Source organism: Salvia hispanica, chromosome 3, assembly GCF_023119035.1.
Source record: "Salvia hispanica cultivar TCC Black 2014 chromosome 3, UniMelb_Shisp_WGS_1.0, whole genome shotgun sequence".
Lineage (NCBI taxonomy): Eukaryota > Viridiplantae > Streptophyta > Magnoliopsida > Lamiales > Lamiaceae > Salvia > Salvia hispanica.
In genome coordinates, this window is record NC_062967.1 from 37,359,194 (window position 1) to 37,376,443 (window position 17,250).

General features: G+C 39.4%; 4 protein-coding genes across 4 annotated transcripts; all 4 read left to right on the forward strand.

The window, feature by feature from the left end:
• The first annotated feature begins 2,161 nt into the window (after positions 1–2,161).
• Positions 2,162–10,292, forward strand: LOC125210067. Its single transcript, XM_048109648.1, has 5 exons — positions 2,162–4,623; positions 5,306–5,927; positions 6,326–6,729; positions 7,508–7,536; positions 7,821–10,292. The coding sequence occupies exons 1-5, from the start codon at positions 2,313–2,315 to the stop codon at positions 10,155–10,157; spliced, it is 5,703 nt and encodes a 1,900-aa protein (XP_047965605.1). The 5' UTR covers positions 2,162–2,312; the 3' UTR covers positions 10,158–10,292.
• On the forward strand, positions 5,447–6,218 carry LOC125214388 (wall-associated receptor kinase-like 5). Its single transcript, XM_048115387.1, is given in 2 exon segments — positions 5,447–5,946; positions 5,948–6,218. Coding segments are annotated over 2 exon segments (705 nt in total). The 5' UTR covers positions 5,447–5,466; the 3' UTR covers positions 6,173–6,218.
• On the forward strand, positions 6,218–6,895 carry LOC125214387 (wall-associated receptor kinase-like 1). Its single transcript, XM_048115386.1, has one exon. It carries the CDS (start codon positions 6,339–6,341, stop codon positions 6,735–6,737), a length of 399 nt encoding a protein of 132 aa, XP_047971343.1. The 5' UTR covers positions 6,218–6,338; the 3' UTR covers positions 6,738–6,895.
• Positions 10,293–10,763: 471 nt separating the features above from the next.
• Positions 10,764–17,250, forward strand: LOC125210068. The gene is made up of 5 exons (XM_048109649.1): positions 10,764–10,848; positions 11,335–13,657; positions 13,736–13,809; positions 14,227–14,340; positions 14,769–17,250. Exons 2-5 carry the CDS (start codon positions 11,350–11,352, stop codon positions 17,094–17,096), a joined length of 4,824 nt encoding a protein of 1,607 aa, XP_047965606.1. The 5' UTR covers positions 10,764–10,848; positions 11,335–11,349; the 3' UTR covers positions 17,097–17,250.

Sequence of the window (17,250 nt, forward strand, 5' to 3'; positions counted from 1 at the left end):
TGGTTAAGCTTCTAGGATTTTGTCTGGATACTGAAGTTCCTCTTCTCGTCTATGAGTTCATCCCAAATGAAACCCTCTTTCATCACATTCATGAGCCGAGTGAGGAATTCCCATTGACATGGGAAATCAGATTGAGAATCGCAAGAGAAGTAGCGGGTGCACTTGCTTACTTGCACTCTTCAGCATATTCACCTATCTATCACCGCGATATCAAGTCAACAAACATACTATTGGATGACAAATAACGCGCTAAGGTGGCGGATTTTGGGACATCAAAGTCAGTAGCTCCTGATCAGACTCACTGCACCACCTTGGTCGTAGGCACCATCGGCTACTTGGATCCAGAATAATTACAGACAACTCAATTCACAGAGAAGAGCGATGTATATAGTGTTGGTGTTGTTATGGTTGAGCTTATAACTGGACAGAAATCCTTGACAGCAACTAGAGCTAGCGAAGGAAGGGGTTTAGTCACACATTTCTTGCACTCAATGGAGGAACACTCGTTGTTCGAAATTCTTGATGCAAGGGTCCTCAGAGAAGGCAGGAGGGATGAGATCATTGTTGTAGCTCACCTTGCTAGAAGACTTCTACATTTGAACGGAAAAAGAAGGCCAACAATGAAGGAAGTTTCAGCGGAGTTGGACACTATCAAAAAGGCGGAAGAATGCTCGTATGTCGAAGATAGAGATGGTGGAAGCAGAGAGTTTCATTATCTTTGTATAGAGGTTCATGATTCTACCAGCTTCACTTCTACCACGCTGTTTTCTCCAGAAGCCGAGTATCCATTGCTTGGTTAGTGAACCAGATAGATGAAGGACTACTTTCTTTCACATGCTTTGCTTGCAATAAGTTTTGTATAACATCATTTTCTTTTTTTGTCATTCAAGTGTTTGTATTGATCTTAGGTTGTTAAAAGTTGTGTTATGCATTCAGTGTGTGTGGACATGCTTGATTGTTTGTTTAAGATCATTTGTTCTTTATTGTTGATTCAATGGTGATCAAAGGGAAGAGATTCTTGCCGAAGCAGAACATTCTAGAAGATGAAGGCAAAGAGCACAAAGTTGTTGAGGTTGATGACTTCTCCTCCATCTCAAAATACCACACTCAACAATATTCAATCACTAAACAATTTTTTACTTACAAAATGCTCTCAACTGCAGATCTAGATCCAGTTCAATATCCAACATTGACCATTGTTATTCATAACTAGATCTAAACTAGATTTATCAAAAATAAAAAATTATTGTTTTTTAATATAAAAAAAATAGTTTCACACGTTTTTCAGCATGAAAAAGTGTCTTCACCGTCCACGTCAGAATATTCTTTTTCCAATTTTTTAACTAAAAAAGGTGGTCATATGACAGACATGTCCCATTAAAAATACTCAGGTTTTTGTCAAAGTAGGACAGCCCATCACCAATTACCATGAAAGAATACACAAATAAACTATCTTATCTCAATATGTAGTTCCTGCTCAAAGCATTCTTACCTACTAAACAAAATTATTTCCCACTTAGTTGATGGATGTAGCTATCTAAATCATACCCAGATTTAATAAGCCAGGTATGTTTAAGATTATGCACTTGATGTTTTTAGAAACACTAGAAATAACTACATTTTTTCTCATTTACAGTTATTGCTACATGTATATATGCTTCATTTGTCATTAGTAGTGTATATCTCAAGCTATATATCAAACAATATTCGTTCTTCTGTTATTTTTATGGTGAAAAATAAGGCACTCAGAGTTCAAACCATTGATGAAAACCAAAGCAATTGATTAAATACACTCTGATAATTCATCATAGTACATCAAAACTGCACTTTGTTGAACTAACTTTGTATGCTTCCTTTTGAGAATATGATGTTGATATAGACAGATATATGGCTATTATCCTATTTCTCTGTAAATTAAAGATTCTTGAATATTGTTACTCTCTTCTTCATTTTTCATATAATGTGATTTATATTCATATCTTTAGTGCCTTTTGTAGTTCATCTCCAATCATAGTAGCATGTTAAGTTATTTACTCCCTCCGTCCCACAAAAGATGTCACACTTGTGGGATGACACGAGATTTTAGGAGGTTTTGTTTTGTGTATTAAATGGAGAGAGAAAATATATTTTTTATATTCATGTGAGAGAAAACTTTTTCTAAAAAGGGAAATGTGACATCTTTTGTGGGACAAACTAAAAAGGAAAGTGTGACATCTTTTGTGGGACGGAGGGAGTATATTCTAAGGAAGTATTGAACTTTATAGCAATTGTTTTGACTGACATTTTTGTTGTACAAGAAATAGGAAGGAAGAATGAAGTCATCCATAATAGTCCATGTGTTGTCCTTGCTTTGCTGTGGCGTAACTTTGACTATGTCGTCGGTATCTATGTCGAGGACTAATTGTGATCCAAAGTGTGGAAAGGTCCCCATTCCCTTTCCATTTGGGATTGGTTCCAAGTGTAGTGCAAATTCTTCCTTCACTGTTATCTGCCGGAATTCCACAACACCATTCTTGAGCAGCATCAACATGGAAGTTCTTAATATTTCCATCAAAGGTACAGTCATAGTAAAGCAGCCAGTGCCATCACCTATGGATTGCTCTGCTACTCTGGCTACAGGTCATCTCCCAATATCTCTCAATGAAAGTCTGTTTACAATCTCTGCACGCTTCAACACGTTGGCTGTGTCAGGCTGCAAGAATTCGGTCTGGTTGCAAGCTAATGAGACAACTACTATAGGAGGATGTACATCCATGTGTCCTGCCAATTCCACAGAAACTAGCTGCAACGGCGTTAACTGCTGCCAAATAACACTTCCACCACGACTCAAGGGGCTTGAGTACACGTACAAAACAAATGAAGCTACCAATGGTAATAGCTCTTGTGGATTTGTTCTCCCTGTTGAGAAAACATGGTTAACAAGTCATTACAAAAGCTTCAAAGCATTAGCTCGAGGAATCGGATTTGCTCCTTTGGTACTTGAGTGGGAATTTGGTGAACTCAAAGGTTATACTAACAGTATGTGCACATATGCTGATGATTATTGCCTCTCACGTCCTGATGAGTTTGGCCGCAGACATGAAATAGGTGATAATCCTTCTTGTTGGCTCAGACATCTTCACGATGAATGCAGATTTTATCCTTCTAATTATTACTGCAATTCAACAGATGTTTCTTATCTATATATACTTGAAAGAGATAATAAGGAATACTATTCAGTTTATTATGATGATGATGGTTATGCATCTTCAACCAAATATTGCTCTTGTCCGAGAGGGTTTGAAGGTAACCCGTATCTACCAGAGGAGTGCAGGGATATAAACGAATGCAGTGATGCAACATACGATCGCTGTGAACCATATGTATGTAACAATATAATGGGGGGTTATGAATGCATTGATCAAAATGCCAAGTATAAAGCTCGTGTAAAAAAAGCGTTCATCAGCGTTGGAAGTAGTCTCGGAGCTCTGATTCTACTCCTCGTGGCATGGAGGTCAGCAAAAGCCATCAAAAAAAGAATCAAGGCAAACCGGAGACGCAAGTTTTTCAAACGGAACGGGGGGCTGTTGCTGGAACAACAACTTTCTGCAACTGATAATGGCCTTGACAAGACAAGGTTGTATAGCTCCAAAGAGTTGACATTGGCTACTGATAACTTTAATGAGAACCGCATACTTGGCCGTGGTGGGCAAGGCACTGTCTACAAAGGAATGTTGAAGGATGGTAAGATTGTGGCAGTCAAGAAATCGCAGAAGTTAGAGGAAGGTGACCTTGAAGTCTTCATAAATGAAGTGGTTATACTGTCACAAGTGAACCATAGGAATGTGGTTAAGTTACTAGGGTGTTGTCTGGAGACTGAAGTTCCTCTTCTCGTGTATGAGTTCATCCCGAACGGAACCCTTTACCAACACATTCATGAGCCAAGTGAGGAATTCCCGTTGACATGGGAAATGAGAATGAGAATTGCAAGAGAAGTAGCAGGTTCACTTGATTACTTGCACTCTGCTGCATCTGCGCCTATTTATCACCGTGATATCAAGTCGAAAAACATACTCTTGGATGAGAAATATCGCGCCAAAGTCTCAGATTTTGGTACATCAAGGTCGGTATCTCTTGATCAGACTCACTGCACCACCCGAGTTCTAGGCACCTTTGGCTACTTAGATCCGGAATATTTTCAGTCTAGTCAGTTCACTGAAAAGAGCGACGTCTATAGCTTTGGCGTGGTTATGGTTGAGCTTTTAACTGGAGAGAAAGCCGTGACAGCAACTAGAGCTGTGGAAGGATGGGGTTTAGCCTCACATTTCTTGCACTCGATGGAGGAAAACGTGTTGTTTGAGATACTCGATGCAAGGGTCCTCAAAGAAGGCAAGAGGGATGAAATCATGGCTGTAGCTCAGCTTGCTAGAAGATGTCTAAATTTGAATGGGAAGAGTAGGCCAACAATGAAGGAAGTTGCCACAGAGTTGTATGCAATCAAAGGGGTGGAAGAATGCTCGTATGCTGAAGATAGAGATGATGGTGGCAGCAGAGAGTTTCATCCTCTTTCTATAGAGCTTCCTGAGTCTATCAGCTTCTCTTCCATCACTCCGTTATCGCCAGAAGCTGAGTATCCATTTCTTGGTTAGTGAACCCTGTATACATGAAGGACTACTTCTTTCTTCATCAGCTTTGCTTGGACTGTTGTTTTTCTAACATCATTTTCTGTTTTGTTATTCAATAGTTTGTATTGATCTTAGATTGTTCCAGACATTATGTTATGTATTCAGTGTGGATGTGTTACTTGCTTTGGTTATTTGTTGGTGAAATTTTGTGAGAATAAGTATTTGGTGAGTTTATCCTACAAGCATACTTTACTTAATTACTCAAAAGAGTTAAAAGACAAGTGCATCAGCAAGTAACATCATAGCCTTAAAATTCCGACACAATATTCAATTATGACATATTTTGTAGGGAATCAAATCTACTTGTTCAAAACCAGACATATATAATCTAGTAATCTTTGATTGTTCTAAAAGTGTTCTTCTTTCTTTTCTTTTTTTTTTTTTTTTTGGTATTCAGCATGGATGTGTTATATGGTGCATGAAAAATCGTCTTTGGCGCCTATGAGAGAATTTTCTTTTTCTAGAAAAAACGTTTCTGTCAAAGTAGGACAGCCGACAACAGGAAAGAACAAAAAACAACTAAAACAAATTACAAGTTGTTCTGTTCTGCACTAGCATTCTTGGCTACTAAACAAATTAAAATTGATTCCCTCTTAGTAGATGGATGTACAATTGTACATATCTCAATCATTTTCTGTTAGAGCTTACCCAGATTGGCACAACTGCACAACAGCTTTCTGCAACTGATAATGGCCTAAACAACGTTCGGCTGTATAGCTCAAAAGAGTTGACATTGGCTACTGATCATTTTAACGAGAACCGCATACTTGGCCGTGGTGGACAAGGCACGGTCTACAAAGGAATGTTGAAGGATGGTAAGATTGTGGCAGTCAAGAAATCGCAGGAGGTAGAGGAAGGAGACCTTCAAGTCTTCATTAATGAAATGGTTATACTATCGCAAGTGAACCACAGGAATGCGGTTAAGCTACTAGGATGTTGTCTCGAGACTGAAGTCCCTCTTCTTGTCTACGAGTACATCCCAAATGGAACCCTTTTCCAACACATTCATGAGCCGAGTGAGGAATTCCCGTTGACATGGGAAATGAGAATGACAATTGCAAGAGAAGTAGCGGGTGCACTTGCTTACTTGTACTCTTCAGCATATTCGCCTATCTATCACCGCGATATCAAGTCAACAAACATACTATTGGATGACAAATACCGTGCTAAGGTGGTGGATTTTGGGACATCAAGGTCAGTAGCTCCTGATCAGACGCACTTCACCACCTGCGTTGTAGGCACCTTCGGCTACTTGGATCCAGAGTATTTCCAGACAAATCAAATTCACAGACAAGAGCGATGTCTACAGTTTGGGTGTTGTTATGGTTGAGCTTTTGACCGGCGAGAAAGCAATATCATCCATCAGAGCTGAAGCGGGAAGGAGTTTAGCCACACATTTCTTGCTTTCAATGGAGGGAAACACGTTGTTCACTTGCTTACTTGCACTCTGCTGCATCTGCACCTATTTATCACCGCGATATCAAGTCAAAAACCATACTCTTGGATGACAAATATCGCGCCAAAGTCTCAGATTTTGGGACTTCAAGGTCAGTAGCTCTTGATCAGACTCACTGCACCACCCGAATTCTAGGCACCTTTGACTACTTGGATCTGGAGTATTTCCAGTCGAGTCAGTTCACAGAATAGAGCGACGTCTATAGCTTTGGCGTGGTTATGGTTGAGCTTTTAACGGGAGAGAAAGCCGTGACAGCAACTAGAGCTGTGGAAGGATGGGGTTTAGCCTCACATTTCTTGCACTCGATGGAGGAAAACGTGTTGTTTCAGATACTCGATGCAAGGGTCCTCAAAGAAGGCAAGAGGGATGAAATCATGGCTGTAGCTCCGCTTGCTAGAAGATGTCTGAATTTGAATGGGAAGAAAAGGCCAACAATGAAGGAAGTTGCAGCAGAGTTGGAAGCAACCAGAAAGGTGGAAGAATGCTCTTATGTTGAAGATAGAGATGGTGGGAGCAGAGAGTTTCATTCTCTTTCTATTGAGCTTCCTGAGTCTATCAGCTTCTCTTCCATCACTCCGTTTTCGCCAGAAGCTGAGTATCCATTTCTTGGTCAGTGAACCCTGTATAGATGAAGGACTACTTTCTTCATCGGCTTTGCTTGGACTACTGTTTTTCTAACATCCTTTTTTGTTTTGCCATTCAAGAGTTTGTATTGATCTTAGATCGTTGCAAAAATTATGTCATGTATTCGGTTTGTATGTGATACATGTTCGTTGAAAAAAAATTGTTATATATTAGGTGTGGATATGCTACATGCTTCCATTGTTCGTTGGTGACATGAGTACAGAATAACTATTATTTGAGTTAATTGCATCAGTAAGTAATATCTTAGGATGGCCTAATGCAGAAAATATATTGCTTCAAATTCCAACAAAATATTCACATTATGAGAAAAAAATTTAAGCCATTCTGCTATTTAGAAACCAGACTCACCTACCTCCTGACCACACGCATGTTAGTTCAAATAAAAGAGCGACGTCTATAGCTTTGGTTTCCATGTGGTTATGGTTGCATTTTCACATTTCTATGTAGATCTAAATTAAAGTACTTTCTGAGTAAAATACAGTTTTACAGCATGAAAAGTTGTCTTGGCCATATGATACACATGTCCCCAAAACAAATATATTTGTGTGAAAGTAGGACAGCCCAATATCACCAATTACCAGGAAAGCACACTAAAAAGTAAAAAGAGAGAAATATATAATCTTATCTCAAGATATATTTTTAGTATTTCCTACACAAGCATTATTAGCTACTAAACAAGATTATTTCCCACTTAGTTAAAGGGTGTAGGTATCTCAATCATTCTCACTTAGAACTTATCCAGATTGTCTTAACAGCACAAGAATAAGCCAGGTAACTAAAAACCTTCCTGTGGATAATCAAGAATCTACACTTGATGCATTTTTGCTTATTTAGTTGATATATGTACTTGGATTTTGATATGGATAGATATGTAACTATTATCCTATCCTATATAGAGTCAAGATTCTTGAATATCGTTACATGTTGCTTCATTTTTCCTTCCTTATTTTTCATATGTTCATCTTGATATACTTACTTTAGATCATCTTCACTCATAAAAGATTAAAGCTTTATAGCAATTATTTTGATTAAAATATTTGTTCTACCAAAAATAGGAGGGAAGAATGAAGTCATCCATAATAGTCCATGTGTTGTCCTTGCTTTGCTGTGGCGTGACTTTGACTATGTCGTCAGTATCTATGTCGAGGCCTAATTGTGATCCGAAGTGTGGAAATGTCAACATTACCTTTCCATTTGGGATTGGTTACAAGTGTAGTGAGAATTCCTCCTTCACTATTGTCTGCCAGAATTCCACAACACCAATCTTGAGTAGCATCAACATGGAAGTACTCAATATTTCCATCAAAGGTACACTCATAGTAAACCATCCGGTGTCGTCACCTATGAACTGCTCTACTGATCTGAATACAGGTCGTCTCCCAATATCGCTCAATGGAAGTCCGTTTACAATCTCAGCACGGTATAACACATTGGCTGTATCAGGCTGCAAGAATTCGATCTGGTTGCAAGCTAATGAGACGACGACTGTAGGAGAATGTACATCCTTGTGTGCTGCCAACGCCATTGAAACTAGCTGCAACGGTGTTAACTGCTGCCAAACAACAGTTCCACCACGACTCAAGGAGCTCGAGTACAAGTACAAAACTACTCAAGCTAGCAATGATGATAGTAGCTCTTGTGGATATGTTGTCCTAGTCGAGAAGGAATGGTTAACAAATCATTACAAAAGCTTCAAAACATTAGGACGAGAATTGGGATTCGCTCCTGTGGTACTCGAGTGGGAATTTGGTGAACTGCAAGGTTATACTAACAGTGTTTGCACATATGCTAATGATCACTGTCTCTCACGTCCTGATGATTTTGGCCGCAGATATGAAAATGATAGTTCTTGGTCTTGTTATCGCAGACATCTTGATGATGAATGCAGGATGTATCCTAATGGTTTTCGATATTACTGCCAATCATCATCATCTGAAATTCATCAACTTTCATATAATAGATATTATGTGGAATTATTTTCCATATATTATCCTTCTGATGGTTATGCATCTTCAACAAAATACTGCTCTTGCCCTAGCGGGTATGATGGTAACCCGTATCTCCCGGATCAATGCATTGATATAGACGAATGCATGAGGAATTCAACAGAGAATCTCTGTGGAAAATATTATTGTAACAATGTAAGAGGGGATTATGAATGTATTGATGAAAAGGCCAAATATAGAGCTCGGCTGAGAAAAGCGTTCATCATTCTTGGCAGTTGTCTCGGTGCTGTGATTCTACTCCTCGTAGTCTGGAGGTCGACCAAAGCAATCAGAAAAAGAATCGAGGCCAACCGGAGACACAAGCTTTTCAAGAGAAATGGGGGGTTGTTGCTGGAACAACAGCTTTCGGCAACTGATAATGGCCTTGACAACACCAAGCTGTATAGCTCCAAAGAATTGACACTGGCTACTGATCACTATAATCAGAACCGCGTACTTGGCCGTGGAGGCCAAGGAACTGTCTACAAAGGAATGTTGAAGGATGGCAAGATTGTGGCTGTCAAGAAATCGCAGAAGGTAGAGGAAGGCGACCTTCAAGTTTTCATTAATGAAGTGGTTATACTGTCACAAGTGAACCACAGGAATGTGGTTAAGCTACTAGGATGTTGTCTCGAGACTGAAGTTCCTCTTCTCGTCTATGAGTTCATCCCCAATGGAACCCTTTACCAACACATTCATGAGCCGAGTGAAGAGTTCCCCTTGACATGGGAAATGAGAATGAGAATTGCAAGAGAAGTAGCGGGTGCACTCGCTTACTTGCACTCTTCAGCATCTTCGCCTATCTATCACCGCGATATCAAGTCAACAAACATACTCTTGGATGACAAATACCGCGCTAAGGTCTCAGATTTTGGGACGTCAAGGTCAGTATCTCTTGATCAGACTCACTGCACCACCCAAGTTCTAGGCACCTTTGGCTACTTGGATCCGGAGTATTTCCAGTCGAGCCAGTTCACAGAAAAGAGCGACGTCTATAGCTTTGGTGTGGTTATGGTTGAGCTTTTAACCGGAGAGAAAGCCGTGACAGCAATTAGAGCTAGGGAAGGAAGGGGTTTAGCCACACATTTCTTGCACTCAATGGAGGAGAACATGTTGTTCGAAATACTTGATGCAAGGGTCCTCAGAGAAGGCAAGAGGAATGAAATCATGGCTGTAGCTCAACTTGCTAGAAGATGTTTGCATTTGAATGGGAAGAGAAGGCCAACAATGAAGGAAGTTGCAGCAGAGTTGGAAGGAATCAAAAAGGTGGAAGAATGTTCGTATGCTGAAGAAAGAGAGGGTGGCAGCAGAGAGTTTCAACCTCTTTCTATAGAGGTTGCTGAGTCTATCAGCTTCTCTTCCATTACCCCGTTTTCGCCAGAAGCTGAGTATCCATTGCTTGGTTAGTGAACCCTGTATAGATGAAGGACTACTTTCTTCATCAGCTTTGCTTGGAAAATTGTTTTTCTAACATAATTTTCTTTTTATCATTCAAGAAAGAGTTTGTATTGATCTTAGATTATTGAAAAATTGTGTTATGTATTCGGTTTGTATGTGTTACATGTTCATTGCAAATATATATGGCTTCAAATTCAAACAAATTTAACAAATTCACATTAGGAGAAAAAATTAAGCAATTCTGCTAGTTAAAACCAGACTCACCTACCTCCTGACCACACGTTCGATGTGTTAGTTCACATAAAAGAGCAATGTCTATAGCTTTGGCTTCAACGCGGTTATGATTGCGTTTTCGCATTTCAATGTAGATCAATATCAAAGTTCTTTTTGAGTAAAAAATAGTTTTGCATGTTTTTCATTATTAAAAATTGTCCTCACCGTCCATAAAAAATGATAAAAGGTGGTCTTGTGAAATGCATGTCCCTAAATAAATATTTTTGTGTCAAAGTAGGACAGCCCATCACCAATTACCAGGAAAGAACACAAAAAAAAGTACTGAGAGAAATAAATAATCTTATCTCAAGATATAATGAAAGTAGTTCCTGCACAAGCAGAATTAACTTAGTTAATGGATGTTTGTATCTAATCATTCTCACTTAGAGCTTATCCAGAGTATCCTTACAGCACAAGAATAAGCCAGGTAACTAAAAACCTTCAATTCCTCTTGTTAATTACTTAGTAATTAAGAATATGCATACATTCCAGGATAAACTGTACAATTTTTTTCTGTTACTTTTTAGGATAAATAGATATGATGGAAGATCAACTAGTTTTATATTTCTAGGGTTCTTAAATCCCAAGCAAAATTAGCTCAAAATGTGAGTTTATTGAAACATATTTATTTGCATGCTTCCTTTTGAGAATATGGGGATATTTTTGATATAGATAGATATGTCAATATTAGCCTGACTTCAAGATTCTTGTTACATGGTGCTTCATTTTTCCTTCATGATTTTTAAGTGTTCATCTTGCTTGCCATTGGATGTATTCTCTTTATAGTTTGATCAATATACTTCATATATTTAGTCCCCGTTTGGTAGATTATCTCCAATCATTAGCATGTTGAGCATTAATATTCTATGAACTTTTATAGCATTTATTTTGAATGAATTTTTTGTTCTACCAGAAAAAGGAAGGAAGAATGAAGTCATCCATAACAGTCCTTGTGTTATCCTTGTTAAGCTTTGCCTTAAGTTTAACTATGTCGTCGCCAGTATCTATGTCGAGGATTAATTGTGATCCTACGTGTGGAGATGTCCCCATTCCCTTTCCATTTGGGATTGGTTCCAAGTGTAGTGAGAATTCCTCCTTCACTATCGTCTGCCGGAATTCCACAACACCATTCTTGAGTAGCATCAACATGGAAGTTCTTAATATTTCCATCAGAGGTACAATCATAGTAAAGCAGCCAATGCCACCACCTATGGATTGCTCTACTAGACTGACAACAGCTCGTCTTCCAATTTCTCTCAAAGGAAGTCCGTTTACAATCTCTGCACGCTTCAACACGTTGGCTGTGTCAGGCTGCAATAATTCGGTCTGGTTGCAAGCTAACGAGACGACTACTATAGGAGGATGCACATCCATGTGTGATGCCAACACCACAGAAACTAGCTGCAACGGCGTTAACTGCTGCCAAACAACACTTCCACCACGACTCAAGGAGCTCGAGTACAAGTACAAAACAAATGAAGCTAGCAATGATAATAGCTCTTGTGGATTTGTTCTCCCAGTTGAGAAAACATGGATAACAAATCATTACAAAAGCTTCAAAGCATTAGCTCGAGGAATCGGATTTGCTCCTTTGGTACTTGAGTGGGAATTTGGTGAACTCAAAGGTTATACTAACAGAATTTGCACATATTCTGATGATCATTGCCTCTCGCATCCTGATGAATTTGGCCGCAGATATGCAATAGGTGATACTCGTGATTGTTGGCTCACACATCTTCGCGATGAATGCAGCTTTTATCCTTCTGATTATGACTGCAAATCAACAGATATTTCTTATCTATATTCATTTAACAGAGATTATGGGGAATTCTATTCAGTCTATTATCATGAAGATGGTTATGAATCTTCAACCAAATATTGCTCTTGTCCTCACGGGTTTGAAGGTAACCCGTATCTACCAGAGGAGTGCAGTGATATAGACGAATGCAGTAATGCAACACTCAATCACTGTGAAGAACCATATTCATGTAACAATGTAAGGGGGGATTATGAATGCATTGATCAAAATGCCAAGTATAAAGCTCGTCTGAAAAAAGCGTTCATCAGCGTTGGTAGTGGTCTTGGAGCTCTGGTTCTCCTCCTCGTGGCATTGAGAACAGCAAAATCCATCAAAAGAAGAATCAAGGCAAACCGAAGACGCAAGATTTTCAAACGAAACGGGGGGCTGTTGCTGGAACAGCAACTTTCTGCAACTGATAATGGCCTTGACAAGACAAGGTTGTATAGTTCCAAAGAGTTGACACTGGCTACTGATCACTATAATCCAAACCGCATACTTGGCCGTGGTGGGCAAGGCACTGTCTACAAAGGAATGTTGAAGGATGGTAAGATTGTGGCAGTCAAGAAATCACAGAAGTTAGAGGAAGGTGACCTTGAAGTCTTCATAAATGAAGTGGTTATACTGTCACAAGTGAACCATAGGAATGTGGTTAAGTTACTAGGGTGTTGTCTGGAGACTGAAGTTCCTCTTCTCGTGTATGAGTTCATCCCGAACGGAACCCTGTACCAACACATTCATGAGCCGAGTGAGGAATTCCCGTTGACATGGGAAATGAGAATGAGAATTGCAAGAGAAGTAGCAGGTTCACTTGATTACTTGCACTCTGCTGCATCTGCGCCTATTTATCACCGTGATATCAAGTCGAAAAACATACTCTTGGATGAGAAATATCGCGCCAAAGTCTCAGATTTTGGTACATCAAGGTCGGTATCTCTTGATCAGACTCACTGCACCACCCGAGTTCTAGGCACCTTTGGCTACTTAGATCCGGAATATTTTCAGTCTAGTCAGTTCACTGAAAAGAGCGACGTCTATAGCTTTGGCGTGGTTATGGTTGAGCTTTTAACTGGAGAGAAAGCCGTGACAGCAACTAGAGCTGTGGAAGGATGGGGTTTAGCCTCACATTTCTTGCACTCGATGGAGGAAAACGTGTTGTTTGAGATACTCGATGCAAGGGTCCTCAAAGAAGGCAAGAGGGATGAAATCATGGCTGTAGCTCAGCTTGCTAGAAGATGTCTAAATTTGAATGGGAAGAGAAGGCCAACAATGAAGGAAGTTGCAGCAGAGTTGGAAGCAATCAGAAAGGTGGAAGAATGCTCTTATGTTGAAGAAAGAGAGGGTGGCAGCAGAGAGTTCCATTGTCTTTCTATTGAGCTTCCTGAGTGTATCAGCTTCTCTTCCATCACTCCGTTTTCACCCGAGTATCCATTGCTTGGTGAGTGAACCATAAGGAATAGGACTTTGCTTGGAATAAGTTTTTTCTAACAACATTTTCTGTTTTGTTATTCAATAGTTTGTACTATTAACCTTAGATTGTTCCAAATATTATGTTATGTATTCAGTGTGGATGTTTTACATGCTTTGATTGTTTGTTGGTGAAATGTTTAGAGAATAAGTATTTGATGAGTTTATCCTACAAGCATACTTTACTTAATTACTCTAAAAGTTAAAAGCCAAGCTTATGAGCAAGAAACAAAATATTCAATTATGACAAATTTATAGGGAAACAAATCTACTTGTTCAAAACCATACATATTTAATCAAGTAATCTTAGATTGTTATAAAAGTTTTTTTTTTTTTTTTTGTATGGTGTTATATGGTGCATGAAAAATCGTCTTCGGCGTCTATGAATTTTCTTTTTCTAGAAAAATCGAGAATACTTTTTTTGTCAAAGTAGGACAGCCGACAACTCCCCATCACCAATTACTAGGAAAGAACAAAAAACAACTAAAATGAATAGTACTAATATTATATCAAGACAAATTACTAGTAGTTCTGCACTAGCATTCTTGGCTACTAAACAAAATTGATTCCCTCTTAGTAGATGGATGTACATATCTCAATCATTTTCAAATTAGAGCTTACCCAGATTGGCACAACTGCACAAGAATTAACCAGGTTTGTGAAAACATTCTTTTTTATAATTAAGACTTTGCACTTGATGTTTTCAATTATATGATCATATTCCATAATTTACTTCAATCTCTCTCTCTCTCTCTCTCTCTCTCTCTGCTTGTGCAGATCTATTTTTTATGTCATTTTTGGGGTGAAAAATAAGATATCTAATGTTCTTAAAAACTTGATACTGTTAACATGTCAACAGTTGACTTCAACTTGGACTGCTGAACTAAATTTGTTTGTTTCCTTTTGAGGATATGAGGTTGATTTTCCATATATTTTCATCTTGCTAAGCATTTGATCTAAATAGAGATTGATCAATATTCATATATTTCTAGTCCCTTTTGTAGATCATCTCCAATCATACTCCATAAGATTGCATTTTTATGAACTATTCTCGACTGACATTTTTGTTGTACAAGAAATAGGAAGGAAGAATGAAGTCATTCATAATAGTCCATGTGCTATCTTTGCTAAGTTGTGGCATAACTTTAACAATGTCATCGACAACATCTTTGTCGATGCCTAATTGTCAAGAAAAGTGTGGAAATGTCATCGTTCCCTTTCCATTCGGGATCGGTTCCAACTGCAGTGCAAATTCCTCCTTCGCTGTTATTTGCCGGAATTCCACAACACCATTCTTGAGCAGCATCAACATGGAAGTTCTTAACATTTCCATCAGAGGTACGGTAGTAGTGAAGCAGCCGCTGTCGCCACCTATGAATTGCTCTACTGATATGAGCACCGGGCATCTCCTTGTATCCCTCAAGGGAAGTCCTTTCACAATCTCAGCAAGCTACAACACGTTGGCGGTGTCAGGCTGCAATAATTCAATCTTGTTGCAAGTTAACGGGACGACTGTTAGAGGAGGATGTACATCCTTGTGTGCTGCCAATTCGGAAGAAACTAGCTGCGATGGCATTAACTGCTGCCAAACAACACTTCCACCTCGACTCAAGGAGCTCAAGTACAATTACAGTACAAGTCAATCTAGCAACAATGGTAGCTCTTGTGGATATGTCCAGCCAGTTGAGAAGACATGGTTAACAAATGATTACGAAAGGTTCAAAGCGTTGGAACGAGGATTCGGATTTACTCCTTTAGTACTTGAATGGGAATTTGGTGAACTCAAAGGCTATACTGACAGAATTTGCACATATTCTGATGATTATTGCCTCACAGTTCCTGATGATGTTGGCCGTAGGTACGCGGAATCAGGTACTCAGGCTTGTTGGCGCAGACATCTTGATGATGAATGCCGCGTGTATCCTTCTCGTTCATACTGCAAATCATCGTCTGATAATTATCTTTTTTCATACTATTACGAGGAACTGCATTCCGTTTATTATGACGGATATTTTAATGGATATGATTATGCATCGTCGACCAAATACTGCTCTTGCCCTCGCGGGTATGAAGGTAACCCGTATCTACCAGAGCAATGCATTGATATAAACGAATGCGATAATGCAACACAGAATCCCTGTGAAACATTGTCTTGCAACAATGTAAGAGGGTATTTTGAATGTGTTGATGAAAAGGCAAAATATAGAGCACATCTGAGAACAGTGTTCATCAGCATTGGCAGTAGTCTCGGCGCTCTGATTCTACTCCTCGTAGCCTGGAGGTCGACAAAAGCCATCAGGAAAAGAATCAAGGCCAACCGGAGACACAAGTTTTTCAAGCGAAATGGGGGGCTTCTGCTGGAACAACAGCTTTCTGCAACTGATAACGGCCTTAACAACGTTAAGCTGTATAGCTCCAAAGAGTTGACACTGGCTACTGATCACTTCAACGAGAACCGCATACTTGGTCGTGGTGGACAAGGCACGGTCTACAAAGGAATGTTGAAGGATGGTAAGATTGTGGCAGTCAAGAAATCGCAGGAGGTAGAGGAAGGAGACCTTCAAGTCTTCATTAATGAAATGGTTATACTGTCACAAATTAACCACAGGAATGTGGTTAAGCTACTAGGATGTTGTCTGGAGACAGAAGTTCCTCTTCTCGTCTACGAGTTCATCCCAAATGGGACCCTTTTCCAACACATTCATGAGCCAAGTGAGGAATTCCCTTTGACATGGGAAATGAGAACGACAATCGCAAGAGAAGTAGCGGGTGCACTTGCTTACTTGCACTCTTCAGCGTATTCACCTATCTATCACCGTGATATCAAGTCAACAAACATACTATTGGACGACAAATACCGCGCTAAGGTGGCGGATTTTGGTACATCAAGGTCAGTAGCTCCTGATCAGACTCACTTCACCACCCGGGTTGTAGGCACCTTCGGCTACTTGGATCCAGAGTATTTCCAGACAAATCAGTTCACAGAAAAGAGTGACGTCTACAGTTTTGGCGTGGTTATGGTTGAGCTTTTGACTGGTGAGAAAGCAATATCATCCATCAGAGCTGAAGCAGGAAGGAGTTTAGCCACACATTTCTTGCTTTCAATGGAGGGAAACACATTGTTCGAAATTCTTGACGCAAGGGTCCTCAGAGAAGGCAAGAAGGATGAAATCATGGCTGTAGCTCAGCTTGCTAGAAGATGCCTGCATTTGAATGGGAAGAGAAGGCCAACAATGAAGGAAGTTTCAATGGAATTGGAAGGATTAAAAAAGGTGGAAGAATGCTCACATGTTAAAGATAGAGATGGTGTCAGCAGAGAGTTTCATTCTCTTTCTCTAGAGGTTGCTGAGTCTATCAGCTTCTCTTCCATCACCCCGTTTTCGCCCGAGTATCCATTGCTTGGTGAGTGAACAATATGCAAAAGTATAGCTGAAGGACCCTTTCTTCAACAGCTTTGCTTTGAATAAGTTTCCATAACAACATATCCTGTTTTAAACATTTAAGAGTGTGTAGTTATGTTTTGTAATCAGTATGCATTTGCCAAATACTTTAATTGTTTGTTTC